Below are 15,281 nucleotides of genomic sequence, written 5' to 3' on the forward strand. Positions count from 1 at the left end.
CCCGACCCCCACCGGGAGGCAGGGACGCCCATGTCACCCCCAGTGCCCAGATGTGTGCCAGGCGGGGCCCGAGGGTCTCACGTTGTTTCTCCCCTCCCCGCCAGCTCCCTGACTGATGCGCGGAAGCTCTCCAAGGAGTCCCTAAGCCGAGCTCTCACGCTCTCATCCCCGGAGGAGGAGAAGGACGCCCAGCTGGATGGCTCAGGTGAGCCGGCCAGGAGACTGCAGGCTGCGCCGGGGTGCTGGGGGGCTACGGACAGAGCCCGGGCAGAGGCAAGCTCGGGGAGCCACAGGACGAGACTTCGGGGGCCAGATCTGGTGGAAATCCTGCTGGTCGCCACGTCCCCAGGAACCCCATCACACCCCTTTCCTTATGGCTGTGTCAGGGCCCAGCACGAGAGAAGGCAGTGACTGGTGGGGAGGACAGAGGCAGGGAGGCGGCTGGGGCCTCTGGACGGTTGGAGGTCCCAGGGAGCAGCCTGGTTGCCTGGGGTGTGGGGCCGCCGGGGCCTGGAAGGGTGCCGAGTCTGTGGGAGGTTCGCAAAGACCTTCTCCCACAGCTGCCCAGGGAGGGTACAGAGCCATCATTTACCCTGAAGAGTCATCACAATGACAGTAGCCACATAGCTTCGCTCATTTTTATTGGCTGTGTGACAACATTGTAGCAAAAGCGCAGGTCAGAGGTAAACAGAAGCAGGAAGCTCCTGGTGCAGAGACGGCTGTCTCCTGGTCCTGCGTGGCCCCTGGGACAGTGCCGTCCGTGTCACCTGCCCCTGAGCTCCTGGGAGCAGCCAGGCGCGACCCTCAGGCTGCCCCCTCGCTCAGGTGTTGGGGTGCAGGCGTTTGAACTTGGGCATCTTTTGCAGAATGTTCTTAAGTTTGGGTCTGCCTGGTGTCTTCCTCATGCTCAGACTAGGTCTGGGATCTGGGGAGGCCACTTCTTTTCCTTTTTTTAAAGATTTTATTTATTTATTAGAGAGTTGGAGAGAGATCACAAGTAGGCAGAGAGGCAGGCAGAGAGAGAGGGGGAAGCAGGCTCCCCGCTGAGCAGAGAGCCCGATGCGGGGCTCGATCCCAGGACCCTGGGATCATGACCTGAGCCGAAGGCAGAGGCCCAACCCACTGAGCCCCCCAGGCGCCCCTGGGAGGCCATTTCTTCCGGTCTCCGCACAGGACCGAGGGGAGGGCAGAGCCAGCAACAGCTGGAGGGGAGGCCCAGGCCTCCTCCCCCAGATTCCTTCCAGCCGGGCTTTCTGGGTCGGAGGACCGAGGAGTGTCAAGGTGAAGGTTGCCCTGCGCTAGAAGAGATGCCGAGAGGCGTCAGGAGGGCACACACCTCGGGGCAGAGCTGCTCCCAGGATGTTGGCACTGCCAGGGGCACCGTCCAGCCTGTTGGGAGCCCCACAGGCCCGGCATGTGGGTCGTGCTCTGCCAGCCTGTCCCGTGCAGCCCCGGGGCCTCCGGGGCGTGGCCGCAGTGGGATCCGAGTCCCGCAGGGACTGAGTGCCCGCCACGTGCCCGCCTGGTGCCGGGGCTGGGCCCTCTTGCTCTCGGGACTGCCCAGCAAGTCCAGGAACCCGGGCTCCAGGCTCCACGGGGAAGGAGGGGGAAGGAGCCTTGGAGCTGCCTGTCCAAAAGCGCTCTCCATAGGACTGGGAGACGGTCGTGGGGAGGGGCCGGAGGGCAGTGGGGGGTTCAGTCCTCCTTCTCCACCCGCCTGCCCCTGGAGAACATGGGGCGCGTGCTTGGCTTTTTGCCGAGGGGTTCGCCATCCCGCATGTTACCTTCAGAGAGCAGCGTGGGGTGGGCCCGAGTTCATTCCCACGTGACGGAGGAAACCAGGCTCAGAGAGGTTCTGCAACGGTCTCAGTCACGCCACTAGTAGGACGTGGAAGTCTTCACGGGCCACCTGCATGGCCACCTCCGGGCCCACCAGCCCCGCCTCCCCTCCAGTTCACCTCTGAGCCGCGGCCCCCCTGGGGAGTTCAGGGGAGTCTTGTTTTCACGTCACCCACCACCGGGGCCTCTGTGAGTTCCCAGAAGCCGGAGGGTCCTCGAGCCCCTGTCCCCAGGCCAGGCTCTGAGCTGGGAGGCAGGCCCCCTGAATGGGGCCTGCGAGCTGCTGGAGTCCGACCTCCACACAAAGGCAGCCTTGTGCCAGGCCCTGGAGATTCATTTCTTTCTAGTTCTTTCCAGCAGAGCATGAGCCCCAGCTGGAGCAGGGCCAGGCCAAGACCACGGGGAAGGGGAGGGGCCCAGGGAGAGCAGCTGCTCGGGTTGGGACCGGCAGAGGGGCTGGCCGGAGCCTGGTCCCCACGCCCCTCTTCTAGCGGACCCCCACAGCCCCGGGAGCTCTGAGCCCCGTGAGGCCTGTGGCTGGGTCAAGGGCCGCACGGGGCCTCCTTGTCCCGCGCTCCCACCCTGCCCGGGTGCCTCAAGGACGGGGCTGCTCTTGGCTGGGCGGAGGCAGACACCACCCTGGTCCTGGGGCGCCCGCAGCCTGAGGCAGGGGGCAGGGCGGGGACAGAGGGAGGGGAGCCCCCCACGGTCCCCTCTACCTCTGGCGGGGGAGGGCTGGGGAAGGACAGACGTCCCCGAGAACAGGGCGGGCGCGTGCAGGCCGCGCCTTGCCGGTGGGAACCTCCGCTGCACCAGCCTGGGAGAGAGGGGACCCTTGTGCGAACTTCCCCTGAGCACAGGCCCCGTTCTGTGGAGGGTGCAGTAGACGTTTTGTCTGGGCCCAGAGCTGTCGTGTCTGATGTTGTTTCAGAGTGTAGGGGAGGTTGGTGGGGTCAAGATAGAACTCTTGAAATGTTTTTGGTGCAAAATGTGGTCTTACTAAAGCGCGGCGACAGGCCCGGTGGGCAGAAGAGCTGCCCCAGGGCTGAGAGGCTGATGACCGTTTGTGCCCATGGCCCCGAGCTGCTCCTGCCTGTCCCCCCACCCCACCCCACCCCAACTGAGCAGACGCGTGTTCAAGGGAGGGGCTGGGAGGCTGGGCTCCTGCCCGAAACGACCAGAACACCGCCTTGGGCCCCAGGGGGCCAGCCACAGGGTTGCCCCTGAAAAAGGTGCCGGCAGAGGGAAGCTGGGCTCCGCGGGGCAGGTGGACGCTGGCTCCGGGCTTCGGAGCGTCTCCAGCACACGCCCACCACGAGGCGGGCAAAGCCCGGCTCGGCAACCCCACTGAGTGGTCCAGGCCTGGACGAGTGGAATCCTGGGGGTAGAACATAAAAGCAGAAACGGTGACCCCAGGGGGCCCACAGAGACCATCTTGTCCGTCCCGATTGTAATTCAGGTGGGGCAACTGAGGCCCGGGGAGGATGGGGGTCTGCCCAGGCTCTCCCTGCTGAGTGGCCACAAGCCCGAGCTCGTAACCTTTGGGCAAGAAGCCTGGCGCGTGGCCAGCAGGTGGAGGGGCCTCTCCCACCTCAGACACAGGGGAGCCGCAATCGCATTCTGGTACATTCTGTACAAGGTCTGGACAAGCCGTTCTGTCCCAGGCAGGCCTTGTCCTTATCTTGAGTTGTGTTCTGAGGCCACCATGACCTCTTTCCCTTAAATATCCCCACGAGGCCCTGGCATGGTCTGAGCAGGGTCCAAGGGCTGAAGCAAAGGGTCCCTGTGCGCAGAGGGAGCGTCCATGCCCCTGTCCAGCCTCCATCCAGCCCCCGTCCAGGCCCGCGTCCGGGCCCCTGTCCAGCCCCCGTCCAGGCCCGCGTCCAGGCCCCGTCCAACCCCCGCCCCCGGCTAGGCTGACCTCGACAGCAGAGGTTTGGGGGCCCAGAGCTGGAAGGGGCAGCTCGGAGGCAGATCCGTCCCAGGCCTGAAGCCCCACCTCCCCACCCCAGGCCCACGTATCCCTCCAGCTGTACAATAGGCTCCTTCTCAGTCATCCCCACAGACTGTGGTAAACAGCCCCGGGCTTCTCCTCCCCCCACCGCCCTCGCCTCGCCCAGTTTTTTCTCCTCCCCAGCCAGTTCAGAGCGATTTCCTCTGCTACTCAGAAGCCTTTATCCCAGAGCCTCAAGGACAGCAGCTCCCAGCCCCCCGGCCACCCCCAGCATAATGGGTGATTGATAAGACACAGGCCGGGTCAGGCCAAGACCGGTGACCACATGGGTCAGAGGAGGCGAGGAGAGGGGGTCCGGGCCTTGGGAAAGCCCATCCCAGGCACTCGGCTGGCATTCTCTCCTGTGCGCTGGGGGGTTGGCTGCCGGCCGCAGACGGTCTGCGCTGGGATCGAGGGGGCCTTCCTGGATGTCAGGGACCTTGGCTGGTCGCAGCTGTGTTCTTGGCTGCTCCTGGAGCCGTGAGCTTGGTGGGGCACGGCGGATCTGCGTCCCCGCCCAACGTCGGGTTGGGGGGCGAGGACACTTTAAAGGGCAGGCACCTCGGGGATTTGGGCTGGCCCCGTTGGTGGAGCATGGCTCTCTTGATCTCAGGGTCGTGAGTTCAAGCCCCACGTTGGGCACGGAGCCTACTTAAAATAAAAAACAATAAACAGAAAAGAAAGGGCTAAAGGGGACTGGCAACCCATCCTGATTTCTATGTCTCCGCGGTCACCGCGGACACTGCCCCTGGAATGGAGGGCTGAGCAGCCCCCCAGCTCACGGGCCCTCCTCCCTGCTCGGGTCTGGTAGGGGGCCCGGCTCCTCCCCCAACACCATCCCCAAGGGAATGGACCGTGGACCCCCACGCCTACACCCCCTTCAGCTGCCAGGACTGACTGCGGTCTGGCCCTACTGTTGCCCTGAGCTGCTGTGACCCTGGCCACCCCGGCCCCCTGTAAGGAAGCCCGCTCAGGCCGCCAGCGTGCTGTGTGTGGGAATCCCGGCCGCTTCCACGGAGGCTCCGTCCCCATCCGCGATGGACGCCACAGGCTTAGCTTTACTTCACTGTTGGCGAACGTTTGTGGCGAGCACGGTGGTTGCACGGGCTCAGGTCTGTCTGGAGAGAAGGAGGGAAGGTTCCGGAGGTGCCCACTGTGTCGGCTGTGGGTGTGGGTCTGAGAGGCGGCCCGTTTCCCCTCCACCTGTGAGCTGACCCCACGTCCCCTGGGATGTCATCCGCGGGCACTTCCGTGTCGTTAAACGCTTCAGATGCCTTGTTCCTGTGACTGCTCAGCATCTGCCGTGTGGCTCCCCCGACGCAGGCGCCAGTCCCTGCTGGGACACGGGGTCAGTCCCAGGGACCGCGCTCAGAGCAGAGCCACGGACAGATGGGTCTCTGGGCTCGCAGGCTCCGGACCCTGCTCTGGTCGCACGGGCCCGTCCTGCAAGAGTGGCTGCTGCTCCGAGGGGACACCTTTCCGAAGCCTTTTGGTGTATCTGGCTGACTGTCCGCAGGGAGGTCGCACCGACTCCCACTCCCACACGGCCCAGAGCCCCGGCCGGTCGTGAGCGGGGTCGGCGGGGCTGGCGCTGTCTTTGACGCTGCCTCACACTGGGAGAGGCCCCGGGCAGGAGGCTGGTGGGCCGTCGAGTGGACATGGCTCCACCAGGGGGGTTGTCACAACGGCAGGCCACGTGGGAGGAAGTGAAGGTGGGCGGAGGGATGGGAGGTAATAGAGGCCGCGGCTCCGGGTGCCCATGGCCGCCACTGCGCACACACTCCGCCTGCCACCTGCCTATCTAGGCTCCCCACCCGCCGTGGCCCAGGCCTGCCACACGTGCTCTGCGCGAGAGAGGCCCCCATGGCACGGGGACCCCATGGGTCTGGTCCAGGACATGAGGCTCCAGAGTTCCTGCGGCCAGGGTGCAGGGCCGGGGTCCAAGCCTCGTTGCTTTGTGGGCCCACCAGCTCCCCCCGACGGCTCTGCCCACCTGCTGGTAGCGAAAACTCATCGTCCAGAGGTGTGTCCTCTTCGGACAGAGGTGGGGTCGGGAGAGGGAACGGCGTGAGCAGAGGCCCAAATGTGGGCCTGCGTGCACGTGAGAAGACAAAGGGGAGCGTGAGGCCCTCCCAGGCTTGGAGATTCCCGTGTCTTCCTCCATTCAGTCCCCAAGCCGATGGGTGCTCGGCGGCGGGCACCAGAGGCCACGGCCCCTGAGCTGTGGCAGGCTCCCGGGCATGCGGGACAGAGGTTCACGGGTGGGCCACTCGGTGGGCCAGCCTCTCTGGGTACTTGGGCAGGAAGGTGACCTGCATCACCGTCAGGCCATGCCAGTGACCGAGAGGATGGAGGATAGGAGGCCTGGGTCCCCTAGACACATGCTGGTTCGGTCCGGCCTCCCTGGGACGGGGATGGGACAGAAGCGAGCTGCGTCTTCCCTGAAGGCCCCCTGACCTCCGCTCTGGGTCCGGCTTCGGCACTCAGGCCCCAGGGAGGAGTCACGCCTGCTTTCGAGGCCTCCAGCTATGGGAGAGGCGGGACCCTCAGCAAGGCCCAGCCGGCCCCAGCGTTCAGGGAGGGGTGGTACTTGGGACGGGAAATGCAGGAGAGCCACGTGCCCCAGAGCGAGTCCCAGGCAGAGACGCAGCTCAGGCCCAGGCATGGGTGGGGGGCTCGGGGACCAGGAACTGCTCTGGCTGACCAGAAGGGGGGTGTGTGCTGAGGTCACAGAGGGCCTTCCACAGAGGCCGCAGTGTGGAAACCGCCCTGTGGTCAAGGTCAGACCTGGGTTCCAGAAGGTCGCTCGGGAGCCACGGAATGTGGGAAGGGGCAGTGGTGGCCGCTGCCCAAGATCACCGCTCCTGGGCTACCCTCCCAGGCCTTGCGCAGGAGGTAGAACAGTCCTTTCCCAAAGGAGACGCGGGCGCTGGGCTCAGCATGGGGCTGGGAGCCGGCCTGCAGGTGCGAATCGCAGCTGCGCCGCCGCCAGGTGACCTGCCTGCCTCCCTGTTTCTCCGAGGGTCAGCGGGGCCGTCCCGTGGCCATGGAGAAGGTTTACACGGCCCACCTGCTGCAAGGTGGGCGCTCAGACTGCGAGCCAGGACCACGGCAGCTGTCCGCGGGCAGGGGGCGCCTGGGCCTCTGGGACCACGGCAGGCCCCTTGCCCACCAGAGCCCTTCCTCGGGCGGGCCTGGGGGCTGCGGGGGCCTGGCCGGCTTGGCTGGGCAGGGGAGCTGGTGATCCTCCGGGGTGGCTCTCCTGTCGGGGCAGAGCAGCCGGGTTCAAGGGCCCACCACATTTCCCCTCCTCACCGTCTCCTCCGTCCCCCTGCGTGCCGAGCGTGGGCACCACCAGGCAGGGCCCCGCCGTCCGTGGGAGAGCAGAGGTCGGATGAAGGAACTCCGTCGAAACCTACATGCTTCGTCCTTCAGAGCCAATGGACCCATGTCTAGAGACTCGTCCTTTGGAAAGCCTGGAATGCGGGCCAAAGCTGGGGGCCGTGGGAGCACGCGTGGCCGTGGAGGTGTCTGGGAGGGGCGCTCGCCCCCGCCGCGGGCACCGCCGGGGAGACTCGCTGGGCTCATGGAATTGAGGAGCGGGGATTTTCGACAGCTCTGTGGGATTTGGTCCGAGTAATGTTTCTTTCAAACTGCGAGCCAACATTTGAAAACAGGGTGACTGCACACAGACACCCTGACATCATGGGACCCTCGGTTTTCATTCCTGCCGGGCACCCGCTCGCCGTGCCCAGGGCGGCTGCCCCGCAGAGGAGCTGTGCCCGCCGCCCCCGCCCCGCACTGCCCTGCAGCCTCCCCAGCGCGGGGACGGGGCCCGGGGTGGTTACTGTCCCCCTGGACTGCGGCCCCCTTCGCGAGTGCCGTGCCTGCTGAAGAACCGAGAAGCGGGAGGAGGCCCCCCGCAGCCGGCGCTTCGGGGAGGTGAGGAGGAGCCCGGCCCCTCTGTGGGAGCGCGGACGCCCGGCGCCCGGCCCTGGAGCGCTCCACTCCCGCGGTATCGTCTTTGCGCGTCGGGTTTCTGAAGATTTTAAGTATTCATTTGAGATGAGAGAACACGAGCAGGGAGGGGCCGAGGGGGAAGCAGGCTCGGGGAAGCGTCTGCCTTCGGCTCGCGTCCTGATCTCAGGGTCGGGATCGAGCTCCGCGCTCAGCAGGGACCTGCGTCTCCCTCTCCGCCTGCAGCCGCCTCTCTCTCGTGCCCCCGAGGGACGCGCCGCGGGAGACTCCACCTGTTCTGGTTTAGGGACCAGGGAAGGGAAGAGGGCCTCCGGCTGCCCAGGTATTAGAGCAGGTTCACTGAGGTAATTGTACAGCCTCGAACTGTCCCATTTTAAGTGTGATTATTTTTCACTGAAAAAAAATCATTTTGTCCGTTATTTGTAGCAAATGTTTATGGTTGCGCCGATATCACTGCGATCTGACTTTAGAACTTTAGATCTGACTTTCCGCCTTGGTGCCCGTTTGCGGGGACTCCTCACTGCCAGGCAACCACGAACCCGCCTTTTCTGGACGGTTCCCACACTCGTGGCTTCTTTCCGCGAACACGGTTCAGAGATACACGGCGCCGTGCCCGCCGCGGTCGCGACTGCTGTTTCTGAGCCGACCTGTGTTTGGGGATGGTGGGGGGCGGGGGCCACGCTTGACTCTGTTCACCAGCGGACGGGCGTTTGCCGGGTTGCATGTTTGACTGTCCTATAAATAATGCTGATGGCGTCCATATCCACGTCTTTGCGTGGCAAATTCCGTGGGCTCGTTGGAAAGAGGAGGGGGCTGTCCTGTCCCAGCCTGGGGTCCCCTATCCACCTCGAGGGTCCACGTGCCACCCAAGAGTATCTGGAGGGCAGGGACGAGGTCATCCCACAGGACGGGATTGAGGTCAGACATCCAGCGGCTGGGGCCACCCGTGCGGTCTAGCCAGCAGGTGGCAGAGCTGCCCCGCCTCCTGGTGGGTCGTCTGCTCCAAAGGACTCTCTCGGGCCGGGGAAAGGAAGCCCAGAGGACAGAAGGGTCTAGACCTCCGGCCAAGCCTCCTGGGAATTTGGAGAACTTGGGAAATCGGAAACGTGCATTTGCTGCAGACCGCCTGTGTGTCAGGGTTCTTCATGGACACGGTTTCTGTTGACCCCTGATGGGCCCTAAGGTCTGCATCTTTGCCTCTCCTCCGAGGAAGCCGACTCAGAGACCGCACGGTGCGCGAAGGCTCTGGTACGCAGCGGTCAGGCTGTCCCACCTGCCCCGCGGGGAATGGCCACCTGACGCTTCAGGGCGGGGTGGTGCCCCAAGAGTGAGCTGTGGCATCAGGCCTACAGGGCCAGCACTGTGACCTCGGGGAAATGCCTGGGCCTGCCAGAGCTGCGCGGCAACGTCTGCAAGCCGAGGGGCCAAGCCCCTTGGAGCAGACTGGCCGCCCGCAGGAGGGAATGGGCACGGCACCTGGCGTCCGGCGAGAAGGCCTGAAATTGGTCCCCACAGCGGGGCCACTTCTCGGGCCGTTGGAGCCTCCAGTGTCCGGTCTCCCCCTCGGGAGGCTGCACTTTCTGCGGCTTTGACCTTCTGTCCAGCTGGGTCTGTCCCCAGTTCTCAGGAGGCAGAGGAAGGGTGGGAAGTCTGGAGCACCGGGAGGTCTGATGGGCCCCTTTTCTGAGGTGGCCCGAACGCTGCTGACCACCCAGCCTCAGGGGACAGGTTCACTGTCAAGAAGACAGGAAAAGGTCTAGGCCCTCAGCGTCTGCGTGGCCTCCACCTCCTCGCTGCCTCCCTAAGCCTGGCCCATCCTCGGAACCATCAGACCTCCTCTTCCAGGCAGCCTCCTGACTACCCCAGTCCCTTGCTTGTCTGCCACCACTCAGCCCCGGAGGCACCACTGGGACCAGCAGCCTGGGGGCTCTGCCCCCGGGAGGACCGGGGCCCCGGCGGAGTAGGGAGGTGACTCTAGGCCAGCATGATCCCAGCCGTGGTCTCCCCTCCCCTGCAGAGGAGAAGCTGTGGACAACGCGGGCCGACGGGCGCGTGCGCCCACGCCTCCACCCTGCCTGCCCTCAGCCCCCCTACACCGTGCACCGGATGTTCTCCGAGGCCCTGGACAAGTATGGGGACCTCCACGCTTTGGGCTTCAAGCGCCAGGGCACGTGGGAGCACACCTCCTACTCCCAGTACTACCAGCTGGCCCGAAGAGCCGCCAAGGGCTTCCTGAAGGTGAGGGCCCCTTGAGACGCAGCCTTGCCTCCCCAGCCCTGCCTTTCGGCTCAGGACCCCCGTAGGCCTCCTCCCTGACCCTCAACCTGGCGAGACTTTAGGGAGAATAACCGTGAAACCGCTCGCATGTACTGGCCCGCTGGTATGTCCTGGGCCCTCCCCACGGGCCAGCCACTCAGCCGCTGGTTTTCCTTTGTGGTCACATTCGAGAAGGGCCGGGCTGCCTGCTGTGCTGGGCGGGGGTGGGGGCAGGCCCCACGGCATTCTCCCACTCCGTGCGCCGGGAGGGTGGTCCCTGTGGTCTGGAAGGCGGCCTGGATGGGAAGGAGAGACCCCGTCCATGCCTGCTGACCCCGCCTGTGTGCCTTGGTCCTGGAGCTCGGCCTGGAGCAGGCACACAGCGTGGCCATCCTGGGCTTCAACTCCCCGGAGTGGTTCTTCTCCGCCGTGGGCGCGGTGTTTGCAGGGTGAGTGGCTGGGGGCGGGGCGCGGTGTCCGGTGGGTCGGAGGAGGGCAGAGAGGGGAAAGAGGGTCGATCTCTCTTTTCAGAGCTCCCCCATGCCCTCCCCAGCCCCCATCTTCCCCCAGGGGCCCTCTGCGAACCCCTCTGCATCCCCCTCCACCCCCCACTCCCCCACCCCCCCACCATCTGTCCAGGTGTGGCAGCTCCCTGGGGCAGGGCGTGGCCGTCTGCACCGGCTTACATGTGAACCCCGGGTCCCCTGCAGGGGCATTGTCACCGGCATCTACACCACCAGCTCCCCAGAGGCCTGCCAGTACATCGCCCACGACAGCCGCGCCAACATCATCGTGGTCGACACACAGAAGCAGCTGGAAAAGATCCTGAAGGTTTGGAGCAGAGGGGAGGTGGGCACGGGGGCCAGAGACCAGGTGTCCTGGGGGAGCTCCGGCTACAAAAGGACTTTTCCACTCTCCCTTCTGGGGTCGCCCTCATTCTCTGCGGCGACCCCATGCCACACAGATACTTACAGAACAAGGCCAGGCGATGAGAACTGACCTGCTGGCCAGCTCAGGACACGGAGGACCAGGAAGCCCGGGATGGGGTGACAGCCTCGGGCTAGGGCCGCCAGCTGGCCTGCTGCCTCCCGTGGGCACCAGGGTCCTCAGGCCTGTGTGACAGTGACCCAGGGCCCGGGCACCTTGAGCACTCAACGCTGACCCTCGGTGCGGGGGACGGGGGCCTGCCGCAGGTCTTGTCAGGTCTTCTAAAGACAGTGGGGGCAGAGCAAGGGCTTGAAATCACCCCCTGAGCCAGCCAAGCCTCCCCTGTAGCCGGGGACTCACTTAAGAGCCCCCCCCATCGGCCGCGGCCCACGTGACCCACGGCCAGGGCACGGTGGCCCAGGGACAGCCCTGAGCCCCCCTGCACTGCCACCTGCCGCCTGCGGGGCCCTCAGGGGCTCCTTGCATCCCAGAGGCCTCTGGGGTGGACTTGGTGGCTTGGCACTGGTTCTGGAGATGTCTGCCCGGCCCCGGCTCCTGACCTGCCCCTGCCGGGGGGACGGTGGGTCTGGAAGCGCAGAGAGGAGACTGGGGCAGGCGTCTCCCTCCATCACCAGTGAGGAGGTCTCCCCCTCAAGCCTAAAGAAAGACGCCAGCTTGGCCATTGGCTCCCATCAGAATCCTGGGCCGGCCACGGTGGCCGCCAGTCCCCTGAGCCAGACTCACCGGTAGGCGCCCCCAAATCAGAGTGAGTTTTGAAATCGCTCCCCCGGTGAGGCCGTGGGCCCCCCACTTCTGTTTGCGAAGGCCGGTGTTCGGACACGGCAGCCTGTCGTCTCGCCTCCCCGCTGGCGTGCCCCACGCTCCCCGTATCCAAATCCCTTTCCGTGAGGACAGCGGCTGTTAGGGTCAATCGTTTAAGCCTGACTCCCTCTGTAAGACCGGATTTCCCAGTAAGAGGGCATTCTAGGGGACTGGAGCTTAAGAGTCCAACATATCTTCTTGGGGACACAATTCAACCTATATGAGTGCTTTTTTTTTTTTTCTAAGATTTTATTTATTTATTCGACAGACAGAGATCACAAGTAGGCAGAGAGGCAGGCGGAGAGGGGGGTGGGGGAAGCAGGCTCCCCGTCCCTGCGGTTTTGGATTCTTCTGAAAACCGGCTTTCTCAGGGCATTTTGGACCTGCTTTGTTTGAGGGTTAAAGATTTGCCGATGGGCTCACCTCCCTGGGGGGTCCTCTGGGATGTGTTTGCAGGACCTTGTCAGGAATGTCTCCATCCTGCTGGGACTGGGGAGGAGGTAGGGGTGCGGACTGCTGGGGCCACAGTGCGCAGCCCGAGCCGTCCTGGGCGCCCCTCCTCACGCCCCTGCCCCCACCCCAAGCACTCAGGCCCTTCACGAAACAGAAGGGGGATAAGTACTTGGAGAGCAGTGACCAGCAGGGATGTCCCCTCACGGGCCCACCTGGCTACCCCGGGACTCAGTGATTTCCTCAGCCTTGGGGGCTTCAGAGCCCCGAGAGTTCTCTGAACGAAGGACCCCCTGCGCACACCCAGCCAGGAGCGGACCCACAGCCCCCAGGCCGGCTTTGCTGGGGCCTCAGTCTCTAAGGTTTCCCTGAGAGCCAGCGAGGCGGGGCCCTTCTCTCCAGCTCCACGCAGGCACCCCAGAGTCCGAGGGCAGGGAGGCCTCCCTCCCCTAGATTCTGCAGCCCTCTGCATGGACCCCTGATTTAAGCCCAATGCTGTCCTCCCGGCCCTGTTTTGCATCTGAAGAGGCTGAGGCCCAGAGTGAGGAAATGCTCACCCCAGGTCACCATTTAGAATAATGCCGTTCAACAGTAGGTTCCTTTGAATCAGGACCTAACGGCCCTGCAGATGCCGGTGATGGTCTCAGAGTGTCCTTGACCCAGAGCAAAGCCCCACCTTGCGGGACTGGGACTGCCGCAGCCTGACCCGGAACTTGTTAGAAACGCAAATCCTCAGGCCCCACCCCAGGCCTCCCGCCCTCGGACGCTGACGGGTGGGGCTGCGGCACCCTGTGGGGAGGGGAGCACACCCGCAGGTGCCTCGGACGGACCGACAGTGAGAACCTTTGCCACAAGCGCGCGGCAGAAACGAGGCCAGCTGTCCTAAGCAGTGTCCGGTGGGGACTTACCCGCCCGCTCCCCTCCCTGCTGCTCCCCTGGTTCTCTAACCCCCGTCCCTGCTCTTAGATGGAAAGGCGGCCGCGTTCTGATGAAGCCCTGCCCGGCACACAGCCCACAGGCGGATTCCATGCCCACGGCCTCGGGGTGGGGGCGTGGCGGGGTGGGGGGACCCTCGCAGGGAGCTGGGCTTCATCAGCACGTGGGCGGTGGCGCCGTGCCCGGGACGTTCCCCATCAACCTTGCTCCGTGGACGGTCGTGGCCTGAATGTTTACCTCGTGAGTGGCGGCAAGTGAGAGCTGGTTCTCTGATTCACCCCGGGACTGTTCTCGGAACTTTCTCTCCCTGCCGGGTGGGGCTCTCGGCCGTCTGTGGCAGCTGCGGGTACTCGCGCTGGGCGGGACGGCGGCCTGTGACGGCGAATGTTCCGGCACGTCCGAAGGGAGGGGCGGCGTGCGGCCGCCGGGTGGAAGGCTCGCAGAGTGCCACGCCGTCACCGCGGCAGGCGGCGTCACGATGTTCAGATCGTTGGTCTCCTTGATCCCTGCCTCCTCGGTCCGTCCAGGACTGAGAAAGGGAGCAGCGAGCTGCCCGTTATTACTGTGGGTTTGTCCGCTTCTCCTTCCCTCCACGAGGGGTTGCCCCGCGTACTTGGAAGGTCCGTCCCGTGCGCGCACGTCCAGGCTCCCGCGTCCTCTTGCTACGCACAACCTTCTCCTTGAGGGCTGTTCCGAAGGCGGAGGAGCAGTGCTCGTTCCGAAGCGACCGTCTCCGGTTCAGACTCCAGACTCCCGACTCACGCTTGCAGCGTCCCTAGCGGCCCGTGTCCTTGTGCTCACAGCAGGTGTCTCGTGGGCAGCACAGAACGGAGTGGCCTCTCTGTCCTACCCAGCAGCACGGCTGCTGCCGGAGGACGCGTCTGCTCCCTGTTGCTTCCCTCCTCCCTGCGCTCCTCTGCACTCGGTTCTTTATTTGCATTTCGGCCCGTCCTGGGGTGTCCGTCCTGTGGCGTCCGGTTCATCTCCAGTGGCTAGCTAGTGTTTGCGCCCCGGTTTACCATTTGCATTTTTTAAAAGATTGTATTTATTTGTCAGAGAGAGAGATCACAAGTAGGCAGAGAGGCAGGCAGAGAGAGAGGGGGAAGCAGGCTCCCCGCGGAGCAGAGAGCCCGACGCGGGGCTTGATCCCAGGACCCTGAGGTCATGACCTGAGCCGAAGGCAGAGGCTTAACCCACTGAGCCACCCAGGTGCCCGGAGCCACGGCATTTCTGACTTAGCGGGTCTACTCCCCCCGAACCCCCGCCCCGCTAAGCTGCTCACGGTCCCGCCGGCTCTGCGAGGGTCCCCGCCTCCGGTCCGCCTCCAAATAGGTTACAGACCCTACACTACATTGTTTTCACTGGTCAGTACCGCTGGAAGGCGTTTTCAATGCAGGGAGGACGTCTCTCCCACTCGCCCTCCCACTGGCCGTCTCTGAGTCTCCTCGTTCCCTTCCGCAGACAGAAGTCTGGCTCCAGCGTCGTCTTCCTGCCTTACGGATTTTCTTCAACATTTCTTGTAATACACATCTGAAAACGTGTTTATTTTCATTTTCTGAAAGATATTTTCATGTGGTTTAAAAATCCGCATTGATAGGATTTTTTTGTCCTTTCAGCCTTTGAAGACCCCGTTCCAATGTTTTCAACTCTGTGTCGTTTCTGATGGGAAGTCTCTTGTTTTGTGTCTTTGTTCTTCTCCGTGTAGGTAGGTTCTCTGGCTGCTTTCATGTATTTTTATCTTCTGACTTTTTAAGTTTTATTTTCATTCCAGCGTAGTTGATACACAGTTTCCGTTTTCGGCAATATTACTTTCAGAGGTACAGCCCAGTGACCGGACACGCCCCACACCACCCAGGGCTCACCAGGGCCCGCCGTCATCCCCATCACCTGTCTCCCCATCCCCCACCCAGCTCCCCTCGGGTCACCAGCACTGGGTTCTCTAGAGTTAAGAGTCTCTTTCTTGGGGGCACCTGGGTGGCTCCATGGGTTGAGCCCATCTGAGTCTCGGTTTCGGCTCAGGTCATGACCTCGGTGTCCTGGGATCCAGCCCTGCCTCGGGCTCTGTGCTCAGTGGGGAGTC

General features: G+C 64.2%; 1 protein-coding gene across 2 annotated transcripts in view; it reads left to right on the forward strand.

Moving 5' to 3' along the window:
- Positions 1-15,281, forward strand: part of ACSBG1 (acyl-CoA synthetase bubblegum family member 1) — a gene marked incomplete at its 5' end in the record, with an annotated part of 48,581 nt that overhangs the window by 23,472 nt on the left and 9,828 nt on the right. For both annotated transcript variants that reach the window (XM_080808291.1, XM_080808290.1), the window contains 4 exons: positions 105-205; positions 9,828-10,048; positions 10,427-10,515; positions 10,777-10,897. In XM_080808291.1, the coding sequence (XP_080664417.1) occupies positions 105-205; positions 9,828-10,048; positions 10,427-10,515; positions 10,777-10,897 (532 nt within the window). The remainder of the gene's footprint in view (positions 1-104; positions 206-9,827; positions 10,049-10,426; positions 10,516-10,776; positions 10,898-15,281) is intronic.

This window comes from Martes martes, assembly GCF_963455335.1.
Source record: "Martes martes genome assembly, chromosome: 7".
Lineage (NCBI taxonomy): Eukaryota > Metazoa > Chordata > Mammalia > Carnivora > Mustelidae > Martes > Martes martes.